Source organism: Capra hircus, chromosome 1, assembly GCF_001704415.2.
Source record: "Capra hircus breed San Clemente chromosome 1, ASM170441v1, whole genome shotgun sequence".
NCBI lineage: Eukaryota > Metazoa > Chordata > Mammalia > Artiodactyla > Bovidae > Capra > Capra hircus.
Window position 1 is genome coordinate 145,997,680 of NC_030808.1, and position 16,440 is coordinate 146,014,119.

At 46.1% G+C, this 16,440-nt stretch overlaps 1 protein-coding gene across 9 annotated transcripts in view; it reads left to right on the plus strand.

Moving 5' to 3' along the window:
* Window positions 1-16,440, plus strand: part of PCNT (pericentrin) — a 106,569-nt gene that overhangs the window by 31,888 nt on the left and 58,241 nt on the right. For 5 of the 9 annotated variants that reach the window (XM_018052426.1, XM_018052438.1, XM_018052480.1 and 2 more), the window contains exons 15-19: window positions 916-951; window positions 2,868-2,978; window positions 8,640-8,801; window positions 14,889-15,040; window positions 16,206-16,366. In XM_018052426.1, coding sequence (XP_017907915.1) covers window positions 916-951; window positions 2,868-2,978; window positions 8,640-8,801; window positions 14,889-15,040; window positions 16,206-16,366 — 622 coding nt within the window. The remainder of the gene's footprint in view (window positions 1-915; window positions 952-2,867; window positions 2,979-8,639; window positions 8,802-14,888; window positions 15,041-16,205; window positions 16,367-16,440) is intronic. The other 4 variants (XM_018052453.1, XM_018052446.1, XM_018052460.1 and 1 more) reach the window with 4 other exon arrangements.

A 16,440-nucleotide genomic window follows, 5' to 3' on the forward strand; every position in this document is an offset into this window, starting at 1 on the left:
CTGGTCTGCTTCTGAGCCGTCAGCTGTTAGCTTCCATTCCTCCCAGGCAGAAGGGTGCTTGGGGAAGGGGCTTTGTCCCAACCCGTGGATTTAAACTGGATTCCCTCGGTTTATAGGGTTTGAAGAAAATGGAGTTTTGAAAGAACATTGAGAGGGAGAAGTGTGTGTCTCTTACACGGGAAAACCGTGTGTTTTAAACCGTGCCTTCATCTCATTAGTGTAAAATGCGCACGTAGGTGGCGTGAGGGGTGCGGGTGCGTGGGGCAGAGGAGGCATGCGGGGTGCAGTGATGTGGCCCCTGGAGGAGGGCAGGGCACATGCCAGGGTCCTGCCCCCTGGGCAGCAGCACCACGCAGCCTGTCAGGGTCTCAGGGACGGTCACGTGACTATGATGCAGAGACAGGAGGCCCCGCAGGGGGTGCCCCTCGCAGAGGGGTGGCTGTGGGTGGGCAGTGCGCCTCCTTCTGGGCAGTGGTGGCTTCAGGAATGACCTAGGGCTCAGACTCTGGCCCCCACAGGGGTGCTGGTGGCATCAACAGAGCCGCTGGGTCTCCAGAAGCTTCTCTCCATCACAGTGCCGAGGGTGTTTCATGAAGTCTGTGTGGAGTGGGTGCTGGGCGGGCCTCGCACCTGCTGAGAGGCTTATTTACTGGCTGACGACCCTTCCCTCCAGGAAACTTTGTGGGCTCCTGTTCATTCATCCTGCTCGTTCTATTGCCTGTTGGTGACACACGTGTCATGCGTGCTCCTTGGCTCAGCGCTTTTGTACTTGTGTGTTGACTCTTGTTCAAGCATTGAGAGCATTTGGGGAATATTTCTCTAGTTGTGTGTTGAAGTACATCATTCCTTTGTTAGGAAGGATATGTAAGCATTAGATACTGTCTAAGTGACCTTTTTGTCTCGCTCATTTCACAGGAGGAAACAGCTGGGTGCCATGGGCTTTGTGGGGAGGTGAGATATGCCATTTCTTCCCATTTTAACTTTGCTTTGGAGAAAATTTCAACAGACACAGAGAATAGTTCAGGACGGGACTGCCCATGGGGTACGTGCCAGTCTCAGTGCAGCAAGCCGCCCAAGTAAACTAGAAGCATGCTCCACGCTGCCCTACAGAGTTAATAGTGATCTCTTAATGTCATCACAGATCCAGCCTGAGACCCAGTTTCTTTCTGTGGTAGGTCAAGTTGGGATACACGCAGGGGTGGGAGAACAGTTCCAGTCCAGATCTACACACGGGCCAGGAGAATAGATCATGCTCATGTCTACACACGGGCCAGGAGAATAGTTCATGCCCACGTCTACACACAGGCCAGGAGAATAGTTAATGCCCATGTCTATCCCTGGGCCAGGAAAATGGTTTATGCCCACGTCTACCCCTGGGCCAGGAGAATAGATCATGCCCATGTCTGCACACGGGCCAGGAGAATAGTTCGTGCCCACGTCTACACCTGGGCCAGGAAAATGGTTTAGGTCCATGTCTGCACGCAGGACAAGAGAATAGTTCATGCCCACGTCTACACCTGGGCCAGGAAAATGGTTTAGGTCCATGTCTGCACACAGGACAAGGGAATAGTTCATGCCCATGTCTACATATGGGACAGGAGAATAGTTCAGGTCCACGTCTACACCTGGGCTGGGAGAATGGTTCAGTTTCGTGCCTACACATGGGACAGGAAAATAGTTCAGGTCCATGCCTACACCAGGGCAGGAGAATAGTTCAGGTCCACATCTACACACGGGCCGGAAGAATAGTTCAGGTTCATGCCTGTAACCGGGACAGAATAGTCAATGTCTACCCATGGGCTGGGAGAATAGTTCAGGTTCGTGTCTACACCCAGGACAGGAGAATAGTCCGTCTACACATGTGCTGGGAGAATAGTTCAGGTCCACGTCTACCCATGGGCTGGGAGAATAGTTGAGGTTCGTGTCTACACCCAGGACAGGAGAATAGCCCATGTCAGTTCCTGGGCCGGGAGGATATTTTCAGGCAGTATTTGCCACCTTCTGCCCTCTTCCCTCAGGCTTTCCTTGCAGACAGATATTCCATGAAGCCTTGCTGGGCGTCTCCTGGGTGCCATGGTCATTGTTCCCAAAATAGCAGGGACGCGCTGTTCTTCCTCTGTGAACAGGTTTTTATCTGGGCCACAAATATCTCGCACCTGTTTGAGAAGCAGTGTCACTCATCAAAAGAGTTGTTTACCCAGGGCCTGTGAGATTGGGTTACTTTGCAGGTTACTTCGCTCTGGAGTTTGGTTGTGAGAATAGTTCTCTGAACACGTAAGCCTGATTTCCTGTTTTAGAGATAAGTGTCCCATGTAGAAGTGGCCCTTACGTTGGGGGCACGGAGCAGGGAAGGGAAGCGGGAGTCAGCTGTCGTGTGCTCACTGTTGGTTGTGCAGGCAGTCTTGCTCTTTCTGGCAAAGCAAAAGCTCTGTTCATAGCATTTTTTAAAATCGTAAGAGACCTGTGGTTGTTTTCAATATAGTTTGAATGTCTTCAATTATCAGTTGAATTTGTTTTTAATACTGCGTTTGTGTTCTTTGGATAATACTGCTTATTTTTTTCTGTAGGTGTATCCATTTTTTGATGATTAAAATATATATCACATTTCCCATAGAATTCTGTGGATTTTTAGAAAAACCTGGAAATAGTTTCTTAAAAACTTCTATTGACTTTACCATTTAGCGCATGGCAGATTGAACAGAATTCGATCTGTAAAGCAGAGTTTACTCAGGCAGCATGGGGAACAGTGGTGTGTAGGGAGGTCCTGTGCATCATCACAGTGAAAACACGTGGATGAAGTGTGAGCTGCACCTGCCACATATCCACGTACGTGCTCATGGCTCAGGTTGACCTTCCTTCCCACTCAGCAGGAACCCGAGGCCCAGTGCTCAGCTCCCCAGGCGGGGCGGGAGGAGGAGCTGGAGCTGCTGGAGTGTAAGCCAGAAGCCTCCCTGGAGCAGCAGGTCACACCGTTACAGGTACTGGGTTAGGAGCCACAGTTCCGTTTTATTGTTATCTTTCCTCATCTGCAAAGAATATTTTAGTCTAAATTAATTTTGGTATGCAGAATTAAAACATATTTTCATTGTTTTAGAAACCGAGGGTTTTTTAGGCAACTTTTTTCATTCATTTTTATATTTAAAGTGACTAGTTAGCCTATCTTTTCTGCTTAGAAATTGTCATCAAGTAGTTGTTCCTTAAGCAACATGGAATTAGGGGTGCTGATGCTCTACACAGTCGAAAATCTGTATCTCGTTTATAGTTGGCCCTCAGTATATGTGGTTCCTCCATACCTGCCGTTGCTCTGAATCCCCAGGTTCAGCCGCCTGGATTGCGTATTTACTGTTGAAACAAAATCTGTGGGACTTCCCTGGTGGTCAGTGGTTAAGACTCTGCACTCCCGGTGCAGGGGGCACAAGTTTGATCCCTGGTTGGGGAACTAGATCCCGCATGCCGTGTGGCGTGTGTATAGGTTGAATGTCATGGTTCAGCATCATCTTTGAGAGTCAGCTATGTATAAATCTGGGGAAGTTGGAGTCCCTTTCATGGTCTTGCTTTGGCAACTCAGCAGCTGCCACATCACGCCTTTTCTTCTTTAATGAGCCTATTTCTAGGAAAGGAACTCTGCACATAAGTGACCTTCACTACTCACAATGATTTTTACTGTGGGTTTGTTTTGTTTTAGATTGCAGCTTTGTTGAGATCATAAAAAGCTCTCTTTTTGAAGTATACAGTACAGTGGTTTTTAGTATAATCACAAAGTTGTATCTTATTCCAAAATATTTGTATCACCAGAGAAGAAATCCCCCACCCATTAGCAGTCTCTCTCCTCTCCCAGCCCCTGACAACCAGCAGTCTGCTTCCTGTTTCTGTAGATTTGCTTTTTCTGGATGTTTTATTGAAATCAAATCATGTGGTATGTGGTGTTTTGTGTTTGATTGCTTCACCTAGAATAATGGGTTCTAGATTCATACGCGTCACTACTTGCAGTTTGTTTTCCGTGTATCTTGTCTCTTCTGTTCCTCTAGTCCTCCATTACTGCCTTCTTCCATTTTAATTTCCTTGATGTTTATATATATATATCAGTTCAGTTCAGTTGCTCAGTCATGTCGGACTCTTTGCTACCCCACAGACTGCAGCACACCAGGCTTCCCTGTCCATCACCATCTCAGAGCTTGCTCAGACTCATGTCCATCAAGTTGCTGATGCCATCCAACCATCTCATCCTCTGTCCCCTTTTCTTCCTGCCTTCAATCTTTCCCAGCATCAGGGTCTTTTCCAGTGAGTCAGTTCTTCGCATCAGGTGGCCAAAGTATTGGAGCTTTAGCATCAGTCCTTCCAATGAACACCCAGGACTGATTTCCTTGAGGGTGGACTGGTTGGATCTTCTTGCAGTCCAAGGGACTCTCAAAAGTCTACTCCAATAACGCAGTTCAAAAGCATCAACTCTTTAGCTCTCAGATTTCTTTATGGTACAACTCTCATATCCATACATGACTACGGGAAAAACCATAGCTTTGATTAGACAGACTTTTGTTGGCAAAGTAATGTCTCTGCTTCTTACTGTACTGTCTAGGTTGGTCATAGCTTTTCTTCCAAAAAACAAGCATCTTTTAATTTCATGGCTGCAGTCACCATCTGTAGTGATTTTGGAGCCCAAGAAAATAAAAAGTCTCACTGTTTCCATTGTTTCCCCATCTATTTGCCATGAAGTAATGCGATTGGATGCCATGATTTTCGTTTTTTTGAATGTTGAGTTTTAAGCCAGCTTTTTCACTCTTCTCTTACGCTTTCATCAAGAGGCTCTTTAGTTCTTATTCACTTATTGCCATAAGGGTGGTATCATCTGCATATCTGAGGTTATTGATATTTCTTCCAGCAGTCTTGATTCTAGCTTGTGCTTCATCCAGCCCATCATTTCAAATGATGTACTCTTCATACAAGTTAAATAAGCAGGGTGACAATACACAGCCTTGTCATATTCCTTTCCCAGTTTGGAAGCAGTCTGTTTTTCCATGTCTGGTTCTAACTGTTGTTTCTTGATCTACACACAGATTTCTCAGGAGGCAGGTAACGTGGTCTGGTATTCCTGTCTCTTAAAGAATTTTCCAGTTTATTGTGATCCACACAGTCAAAGGCTTTGGCATAGTCAATAAAGCAGAAGTAGATGTTTTTCTGGAATTCTCTTGCTCTTTCGATGATCCAGCAGATGTTGGCAATTTCATCTCTGGTTCGCCTGCCTTTTCTAAATCAGCTTGAACATCTGGACATTTTTGGTTCATGTACTATTGAAGCCTTGCTTGGAGAATTTTGAGCATTACTTTGCTAGCGTGTGAGGTGAGTTCAATTGTGCAATAGTCTGAACATTCTTTGGCATTGCCTTTCTTTGGGATTGGAATGAAAACTGACCTTTTCCAGTCCCATGGCCACTGCTGAGTTTTCCAAATTTGCTGGCATGTTGAGTGCAGCACTTTCACAGCATCATCTTTTAGGATTTAAAATAGCTCAGCTGGAATTTCATCATCTGCACTAGCTTTGTTCATAGTGATGCTTCCCAAGGCCCACTTGACTTCGCACTTCAGGATGTCTGGCTCTAGGTGAGTGATCATGCCATTGTGGTTATCCATGTCATTAAGATATTTTTTTGTATAGTTTTTCTATGTAGTCTTGCCACCTCTTCTTTTATCTTCAGCTTTTGTTAGGTCCATACTATTTCTGTCCTTTATTGTGTCCATCTTTGCATGAAATGTTTCCTTGGTATCTCTGATTTTCTTGAAGAGATGTCTGGTCTTTCCCATTCTATTGTTTTGCTCTATTTCTTTGCACTGATCACTTATGAAGGCTTTCTTCTCTCTCCATATAACAGTATGGTTCAGATTAATACCAACTTGATTTTAATGGTTTATAAAGCTACCCTTCTACATAGCTTCCGTCCCCCCTTCCTTCCTCCTTTGTGCTGATGTTGTCATACAAAGAACATCTGTGCACACTTCGTGCTCATTGCTTTATGCAGTTGTCTTCTGAATCACATAGGGAAAAAGACTTAGGAACAAAAACTGCATTTGTTTTGTTTCTTATGTTTACCTATATAGTAATGTTTTCCAGCGTTCTTTCTTTATTCTTGTGTATTCAAGTTAACGTCTAGTCTCCTTTCTAGTCTCCTGATTAATTCTGTTTTTATTTATCTGTGGATGTCTTAATTTCTCCTTCATTTAGAAAGATCATTTCCTGGATATGGAATTCTTGGTTGACATTATTTGGCTTTCAGCACTGTGAACAAGGCATCCTGCTGCCATTCGGCTTCTGGTTTCTGATAAGAAGGGCTTCCTTGGTGGCTCAGATGGTAGAGAAGAACCTGCCTGCAATACAGGAGACCTGGGTTTGATCCCTGGGTCAGGAAGATCCCCTGGAGAAGGGAACGCCTACCCACTCCAGAATCCTGGCCTGGAGAATTCCATGGACAGAGAAACCTGTCCGGCTACAGTCTGTGGGGTCTCAAAGAGTCGGACATGACTGAGCGACTGCCACTTTCACATACTGATGAGAAGTGAGCTGGCCGTACTCCTGTTGAGTCCTTTTGTTGGGCTGCTTCTCTTGATGCTTTCAATATTTTATCTTTCAACAGTTTGATTATGATGTGTCCAGGTATGCCTCTCTGAGCTTATCCTGCTTGGAGTTCATTGAGCTTCTTCTGTGTATAAATTAATATTTTTTCATCACATTTGCAAAGGTTTTGGCCACGTTATCTTCAGTTTTTCTTCTGCCCCGTTCCTTCTGTCCTCTCCTCCAGGATGCTCATTATGTATTTGTTCGTCTCTGTGGGTGTCCCAGAGGCCTTTGAGCCTACTTTTTTTTCTTTATTTTTGTCCCCCAGACTGAATAATCTGAGTAATAATTTGACCAATCCTCATGTTGGCTGATTCCTCTACCCACTTGAATCTGCTGTTGAGTCCCTCCAGTGAAACTTTAAGTAATTGTACTTCTAAGCTTCAAAATGCCTGTTGGTTTCATTTTATAATTTTATCTCTTTACTGTGGGGCTCTGGTCCTGATGGCCCTTTAGTGCTCTGGCAGGCAGTTTACATCTCTGCCTGAACTTTCACTTCCTTTTAAGTTTTCGATCACCCTCTTATTAGCTCCACTTGTTGTTATTGCCTCAGGCTGCTGAGATGTTAAACAGTGGTTGCTAATTGTTTTTGACAAATGGCTTGGGAATAGGATTGTTGAGAACTCTGCTTCAGATCAGATAAAAACCAGCTTTGAGAATGGAGCTTTTCAGTGAGCTGGCCAGACAGGTCAGTTAGTGACAGTTGGTGTTGCTGCTTTGGTGGAGCTGCAAACCCATTCTGTCCCTCCTCCTTCCCTCATGACTGCTGGGCTGAATTTTCTTTTTTTAAAAAAATTTTTTTGGGGTGGCAGGATCTTAATTCCCTGATCAGAGATTGAACCTTGGGTCAAATCCAAGCCCAAAGTTGTGAAAGTACTGAGTCTTAACCCCTGGACCACCAAAGATTCCCTGGGCTGCATTTTCAAGGAGATCCCAAAGATTGGAGTGATGCATTTAGGGCAGGTTCAACCACTCAAAGCTTCCTGTTCTTTTAAGATTTTGAGGGGCTGCTCTTGGTCTTCCTTGCTGCATGCATGCTTCCTCTAGTTGTGGCGCACAGGCTTCTCATTGTCTTGGCTTCTCCGTTGCAGAGCACAGGCTCTGAGGTGCACGGGCTCTGAGGTGGCATGCAGGCTTTAGTAGTTGCAGGATGCAGGCTTTAGTAGTTGCAGGATGCGGGCTTTAGTAGTTGTAGCTTGTGGGCTTTAGCAGTTGTAGCATGTGGGCTTTAGTTGCAGGATGCGGGCTTTAGTAGTTGCAGGATGCGGGCCCAGTAGTTGTAGCATGCAGACGTTAGTAATTACAGCATGGGGGCTCAGTAGTTGCAGCATGTGGGCTCAATAGTTGTGGCACACAGGCTTAGTTGCCCCTCAACATGTAGAATCTTCCCAGACCAGGAACTGAATCCTTGTCTCTAGTGTTGGCAGGCAGATTCTCAACCACTGCACCACCAGAAAAGTCCCAAAGTTTCTTGTTCTGTGGTGACTCAGCCTTTGTTTTTAATAACACTTTAGTTTTCTGAAGAAGCTGATTTTTGACAGTTTTTGCCAGTGTTCTCAGTGTAGAGGAGTGATGCTTTGGAGGTCCTTATTCTGTCGTTCTGAAAGTACTACCTCTGTAGTTTAAAAAAAAAAGCAAGCTTATTTCATTAATATATTCTAACTCATCAGATGAGCATTATTAAAAAATATTTATTATTTAAGAAGAAACAGAGTTTATCTTTTAAAATGAGAGGAAGTTAGGTTTCTAAATATATTGGATCTTAATGGTCACGATACCCTGATGACGGAAATTTTTTAATGTGACTGTTGGAAAAGGTAGCAGGCTGGTTTGTTTTTTTTATTTTATATCTCTATGATAAGCACATTTGAACGCATGTTCACTGGGGGTAGTGGCCTAGGTCTTTTGGATCATTTCTCTTGATGCAGAGTATGGAATCAATGAGTATTTGTTTGAATGAAATAAATTCTAGTGAGCAGCAGAGAAATGGAGCAAGGATAATTTTATAACTTAATGGCATTTTTTGTTAATAGTATGCTTTTATACAGGGTGAATTTGGAAGTGAAAGAAAAGCTGCTTTACATGAAAAAGAGGAGATACCTAAACTTGAACATGAGAAGGCACGTTCTCTTTATGAAAAAGAGAAAGAATCTTTGTCTCTGCAGCTACAGGAGAAGAATAATCAAATTCTGCAGGTATGTGAAATGTATCTTTTCTTTGTTAATACTTTTCTGTGTATGGTAGAAATATGCTTAACATAATACTTACTGTTTCAGTCATTTTAAGTATACAGTTTAGTGGCCTTAACCACATTCAGAATATTGTGCAACTGTGGCCACTGTCCATTTCCAAAACCTGTTCATCATCCCAAGTAGAGATTCTGTGTTTGTTAAAAATAAGTCCCATCCCCCTCCCTCCAGCCCTGGTTCCCACTGTTGTACCTTCTGCCTCTGTGATTACTCTAGGGATCTCATTTCAGAGGAATCATACAACATATGTTGTTTTGTGTCTGACTTATGTCACTTAGCATCATGCCCTCAAGGTCCATCCACATAGTGTGTGTATCAACGTTGGTGGCTTTTTGTGGCTGCTGCTGCTAAGTCACTTCAGTCGTGTCCAACTCTGTGCGACCCCATAGACGGCAGCCCACGAGGCTCCCCCATCCCTGGGATTCTCCAGGCAAGAACACTGGAGTGGGTTGCCATTTCCTTCTCCAATGCATGAAAGTGAAAAGCGAAAGTGAAGTCGCTCAGTTGTGTCCGACTTTTAGCAACCCCATGGACTGCAGCCTACCAGGCTCCTCCGTCCATGGGATTTTCCAGGCAAGAGTGCTGGAGTGGGGTGCCATTGCCTTCTCCATTTATATGGCTAAATAATATTCCATTGTATGCAAACACCATATTTTGTCTATCTGTTCATCTGTTGATGGGTGTCTGTTAGTGGTCATCTCTTTCTTTTGGCTGTTGGGCATAATGCTGCTGTGCGGATTGGGGCACGAGCTTTTGTTTCAGTCCCTGCTTTTGGTATTTTGGGGTGTATATCTAGGAACAGAGTTGATGAGTCACATAATTCTGTGTTTAACTTTTGAGGAACTGCTGAACCGTTTTCCACAGCGGCTGTGGCATTATGCATTTCTGCCAACAGTGCACAAGAGTTTCAGTTTTTCTACATTCTTGTCAATGCTTGTTTTCATTTTTTTAAATAATAGCCATCGTAACAGATGTGAGGTGATATCTTGTTTTTACTTGCATTTCCCTAATGACTAATGATGTTGGACATCTTTTCATAACCATTTTTATCTGTTCAGGTAGGTCCTTGATTCTTCTTTTTCTTTTGAAGTATAGTTAATTTGGGGCCTTCCTGGTGTCTTAGATGGTAAAGAATCCACCTGCAATGCAGATTGTTAATTCTAAAATAATTAATTTAAAATGTTGTGTTAGTTTCAAGTGTATAGCAAAGTGATTCAGTTATACACACTCACACACAAATGTATATACTTTTTCAGATTCTTCACCTTTTAGATTATTACAAGATACTGAGTAGAGTTCCCTGTGCTACGCAGTCGGTCCTTGTTGGTTACCTGTATACACAGTAGTGTGTATATGTTAATCCCAAGCTCCTAATGTATCTACAAGTCTGTGAGTCTATTTCTGTCTTATAGTGAAAGTCTTCGTCACCCAGTCATGGATGACTCTTTGTGACCCCATAGACTATAGCCTGACTGGCTTGTCTGTCCATGGGATTCTCCAGGCAAGAATACTGGAGTGGGTTGCCATTTCCTTCTCCAGGGAATCTTCTCGATCTGGGGATTGAACCCGGGTTTCCCACACTGCAGACAGACTCTTTACTGACTGAGTCACCAGGGAAGCATCTATCTTATAAATACATTTGTTTGTATCATTTTTTTAGATTCCACATGTAAGTAATATCATATGGTATTTGTCTTTCTCTGTCTGACTTATTTCACTTAGAATGATAATTTCTAGGTCCATCCATGTTTTGCAAATGGCATTAGTTAAGTTTTTTTTATGACTGTATGGGCTTAGCATTGGGAAATAAATACCTCTTTTGATAAGTCCTAGAATCAGGGATAAGGGTTCCAGATGAATAAAATGTCATAAATACATGTTTTCCTGTTATATTGTTATACACATAGACCTACATATACATAACTACATACATAAAAGATGTGTATATAACAATAGAATGGTAGCCTTGACAATTTTGAACTGGATTTTTTTCCCATTATTATTATTGAAAATATAGATGTGTACAGCAATTGTCCCACTGTGCGATCTTCCAGAGTCATAATAGTACTGATTTCTTTGACTTTATCTTCATCCAGGTCACTGGATTTGAACTTTTTCACATCTTGGAGGCAGCGTACCACACACTGCCCTAAGCACGTTATAAGCAGAATTTTCTCATTTCTGTGCAGTTCTCTCCCTCTCAGGACCCCGAGGCCCGGGAGAGGTCCTGGTAATTTGGTAAAAGTCCATGTTCTGCCGAGTGGTGGAGCTGGGCCTTCAGACTGTGAACACTGCACACAGTGTGTCTGACTTAATTTAGCACCAATGATATAAAAATTACCCACAGCAAGATTCAGGGTAACAGTCGCAGGTCAAGGGGCATGTTTCAGCTGCAGACACCTCGCCCCCCAACCCCAGTGCTGGGAGCCCAGCCCTGAGGAGGAGGAGGAGGAGGAGGAGGAGGAGGAGGTGTCGGAAGGTGCTGCCAAGCAGGGAGGGCCCAGGACTTAGATGAAGGGGGAAGTCTCAGGAAGAAAGAGCCTTTCAAAGCATTTCTTGAGCTGGTTCTTCAGTGTACCAGGCATTTCTGCTATTACCTTACATGCAATATTAAAAAAAATTTCTCATTCTATAAAAAATACTAAAATTAACATGGCTCACGGGCAGAATAGGGTTAGAGATTACATCATTCACAACCTCTGCAATTTTATAACACAAGGACCAAAAACAATAACAATCCTAATAAAAGTACTCAGTTCAGTTCAGTCGCTCAGTCGTGTCCGACTCTTTGCGACCCCATGAAACGCAGCATGCCAGGCCTCCCTGTCCAGCACCAACTCCCGGAGTTCACTCAGACTCGCATCCATCGAGTCGGTGATGCTATCCAGCCATCTCATCCTCTGTCGTCCCCTTCTCCTCCTGCCCCCATTCCCTCCCAGCATCAGAGTCTTTTCCAATGAGTCAACTCTTCGCATGAGGTGGCCAAAGTACTGGAGTTTCACCTTAAGCGTCATTCCTTCCAAAGAAATCCCAGGGCTGATCTCCTTCAGAATGGACTGGTTGGATCTCCTTGCAGTCCAAGGGACTCTCAAGAGTCTTCTCCAACACCACAGTTCAAAAGCATCAATGCTTCAGCGCTCAGCCTTCTTCACAGTCCAACTCTCACATCCATACATGACTACTGGAAAAACCATAGCCTTGACTAGATGGACCTTAGTCGGCAAAGTAATGTCTCTGCTTTTGAATATGCTATCTAGGTTGGTCATAACTTTTCTTCCAAGGAGTAAGCGTCTTTTAATTTCATGGCTGCAGTCACCATCTGCAGTGATTTTGGAGCCCCAAAAAATAAAGTCTGACACTGTTTCCACTGTTTCCCCATCTATTTCCCATGAAGTGATGGGACCAGATGCCATGATCTTCGTTTTCTGAATGTTGAGCTTTAAGCCAACTTTTTCACTCTCCTCTTTCACTTTCATCAAGAGGCTTTTTAGTTCCTCTTCACTTTCTGCCATAAGGGTGGTGTCATCTGCATATCTGAGGTTATTGATATTTCTCTGGGCAATCTTGAGTCCAGCTTGTGTTTCTTTCAGTCCAGCGTTTCTCATGATGTACTCTGCATATAAGTTAAATAAGCAGGGTGACAATATACAGCCTTGACGTAATAAAAGTACTAGTACAGTTTAAAAAGAAATGTTAAATTCTGAATTAAGAGAGAAATTGTGAAATACATATAGTGATCTGCCTTTACAAAGCGAGGTAGGAGCTTGATGGGTGGGGCATGGCGGGGGTGGGCGGAGAGGACCGGGAGGCCCCAGGAGGGGTGGCCTGCCAGTCCTGCGCCCGAGCTCCTGTCCCTCCACATCATCACTGGAACCCTCTTACTGTTTGAACGCTTGCCAGTTCTGTGGCAGCAGAATGGTGTCTCTTGGTCTTAGTTTACTGATAAGGTTGTGTGTCTGTTACCAGGCTTGTGGACTACTTGTTTCCCTTTCTGTGAAACCCCTTTAACAATTGCTTGTCCTTTTCTTAAATGATTTAGGGAAGTTTTTTTGTTCTTCTGTATTCTAATTTGTGAGTTCCGCTCCCCCCCAACCCCCGCCCCTTTTGTCATCTTTGGATGAATGAATGTTCTTAATTGTTGACTTTACTACCTTTCTTCCCTTCAGGGTTATGCTTTCTGTACGTTGCTGAAGAAATCTTGAGGTTATTTTATAATTTGTCTTTTTGTTCCACCTGGGAGGACATGAGGAAGGGAGTTGAGGTTTTCCTGTGGAGACTGACCTGAGACCTATGTGCTGTGTCCTTGCCCTGCTTGTGGTCCAGTGGATCGGGGTCAGCAAGCCCCTGCGTGTGGGCAGCCCCTGGCTTCCCTCCTGGACTCCTCTGGTCAGGCTGGGTGCCCAGTGCACATGCTGTGAAGGTCTAGGGGCTGCACATGGGGGAGCCCAGCTGTGCCAGCCCTACTATTCAATCAGTCTCCTAATGCGGCTGGCTGAAACGCACCGATCTCTATGTGCCTTTAAGGAGAAGGGCATCCGTACAACACAGGCATTCTGAGATTCTGGAATATCTCTTTCTATTTGATTTTGTGAATTTCTGCCACTGAATTTTATAGTTTTCTCCTAGAAGTCTTTTGTTAAGGTTAATGGTTATTGAATACACACAATCTAACTTGCAGTCGTTTGATTTAGGAATTTTTTTACCTCAGGATGGTGTGAAAGCGATACATGTTCAATGGAAACCATACTTGGAATTTTGAATCTGGGTTTTCATCTTTTCCGGAGCTAGTTCTGTGCAGTCCAGCACTCTCCTGTGATGCTGGACAGGGCAGCCACAGTCCCCCATCAGCCACGTGGTCACAAAGGTGAACGACCAATGCGCTGATGGCCATTCTGGACCAAGAAACCACTCTGCTTTTCCCTTTCGAAAGGTTGCTGTTAATTAAGGAAAACTGGACATGTCAGGTTAAGGAGCTTAGTGCTTGTCTGTGTGAGGGAAGATGTGGAGTGTGGGCTCACTGAAGCCAGTCCTGTGATCTGCACCTCAGCTCCCGGGGCCCCTGCCGGTGCTTTGCCATCCTGAGTCCCCTCAGGGCTCAGGGCAGCTGTGGCTGGTTGGCCGCAACATCCTTTGTTCACAGACATGGCAACGAGATTGTCCATTGGCAGGTGTGGTAGATGCATTTTGACTTGTGATATTCACAGTTTACCATGGGTATGTTGTTGTGGTTTAGTTGCTAAGTTGTATCTGACTCTGCAACCCCATGGACTTTAGCCTACCAAGCGTCTCTGTCCATGGAATTTCCCAGACAAGAACGCTGGAGTCAGTTGCCATTTCTTCCCCCAGGGGATCTTCCTGACCCAGGAGTCAAACCCATGTCTTTTGCACTTTAAGACAGGTTCTTTACCGCTGAGCCACCAGGGATGTAACCCCACCATAAGTGGAGGAGGAGCTGCTGGAAATGCTGAGGAGGGAGGAGGACCAGCAGAGAGAAGGTCTGCTGTCTGTGGGCTCAGTGCCTGCACCTGGCCACAGCCGCGGACGCAGCTCCCCAGGGCCGTCCGCCTTCTACACGCTGGCACCGGGGCCGCACTGGCCTCAAGCTGTCTAGGCACATGTTCCGAGTGCTAGCAGGGCAGTTCCTCTTCAGTGTCTGTTTTGTCCATTTGGTCGTTGTTTGTCATCTTAAAACTTGCCATTTTTTGTCCATTTATTCCATTTTCTTTATTTTTCCTGTGACCCACATGTCCTAGTCCATCATAACCAAGGACATGGTTATAAGAGCTGCACTTATCCTAAGTTCCCTCCATGTGTAGCATTGAAACCGTTTACTGTTTGTTTTGTATTCTTCAGTTAATTGGTTTCAAAATCACACCCTCTTTGTCCTCAGGCCTGCGTTTTGTGTACCTGATGGGCCCCATCCTGCCATCCGCTCAACCCACAGAGCTGTTCTTAGATGAAGAAAGTTCCTTGTAGAAAACTTTTTTAACTAAATTGTTCTAACTGAGGCTTTTGACAATTTTTCTTCAACAGCTGAAAGACCAGATTTTATCCTTAAATCGAGAGATAGAGGAGTGCCATTCCGAACTGGAGAAACTTCAGCAGAGGCGGGAACGGGAGAACCAGGAGGGCACCGCTCTCATAGCGATGCTCAAGTCCGACGTCGACCTGTCCCACGGCGAGAGGTCAGTGGCCACCCCTGCCTCGTGGCTGGGGTGCATGTTGGCATCTGGCAGATGGGACCCTGTGCCTCGTGATTCTCCATCTAGGGAGGTCTTAAACCACAAGATGGGCGCTGAGTTGTCACCTGCATAACCCCACCTCGCTTTGCCAGCCCTTCACGTGTTGGCAGTTTACAGGGTGTGACGCTGCACTGAAGGACCAGCCCACCTGACATCAGGCAGGTCTTGGCTCTGCCCCTTGTGCACGTCCGGAGTGAGCCAGGGGCTGCTCAGTTAGGTTTGTCTCTGTCTGTCGGGCCCACTGCCTCAGCATTGCCCAGTAAAGTGCCGCTTTCAGGCTGGCCTCTCTGTGCCTCTTTGTGTGTCCCTCAGCCTGACCCTGCTGCTATCTTGTGGTCCTGCTGCTCTGGGGTCCCCGTCACCCCCAGACCCTCATCCTCAGCGCTGCGGTGCTGCCGTGTGCACAGCACTGAGGGTCAGAGGAGAGCAGGTGGGGTGGCGGGCTGCTGTGCGGAGGGCCTGTGCGCCTCCCACGGGCTTGGTCTCGTTCATCCATCGTTTCATCGTTTCCATGAGGACTTTGCATGCTGTTTCCAGCTGACTTGTGGTTGGGTGAGGGGGCTGCAGATGGGGCGTTATAGGTCTGGGTAATCAGCTTCCTGTGAGGCTGTGAGGCTGTGGGTCGTGAATGGATGGGGGCACAATCCCTGATGTCTCGGGGCTCCTGGGGCCACACCCTGGGCGGGGTCCCCATGCCCCTGACAGTCTGGGGGCTGTAGCTCAGAGACTGGACTCCACCCTAGGAGAGCCAGACACCCCAAACTCCGTGGTTCTTGTGGCCCCAGTGAAAGCTGGGGAGCCTGCCTTCCCACGCTCATGGGTCATGGGTTAGGGCTGACTTCTAACTTGTGAATAGGTGTCTCCTGAGAGCCAGCAGGACTGCGCCACAGTGATGGGCTGGGCTCACGCAGTCACGTTGGGGCCAGGAAGGGGAGTGGCTGAGAGGGAGGTTCTGGCAGAAGCCCCTGTGCTACTTGGGGCACCTGCCCAGAGCTGGCAGGCTGGACACGGCCTCCAGAAGAGTGCCTTGATCACAATCACGCTGTTGCGTGTGGGTCAGGCGGGGCTGGTCTCGGCTGATGCTGTGCTGTGCCCCCCACCTCCCCAGGAGAGCTCTCCAGGATACCCTGAGGCGGCTGCTGGGTCTGTTTGGGGAAACGCTCCAGACTGCCATTGCCTTGAAGAGCCGCATTGGCGAGCGCGTGGGGCTTTGCCTGGAGGACAGGAGCCCGTCCACCACACAGCCGGGGAGCCAGAGCCCCCCCACAGGTGAGCCTTGACAGCCCTGCACCGAGGCCCCAGGCCAGCTTCCTGTGGGTGTTTTGCAGCACAGCCCTTGTATG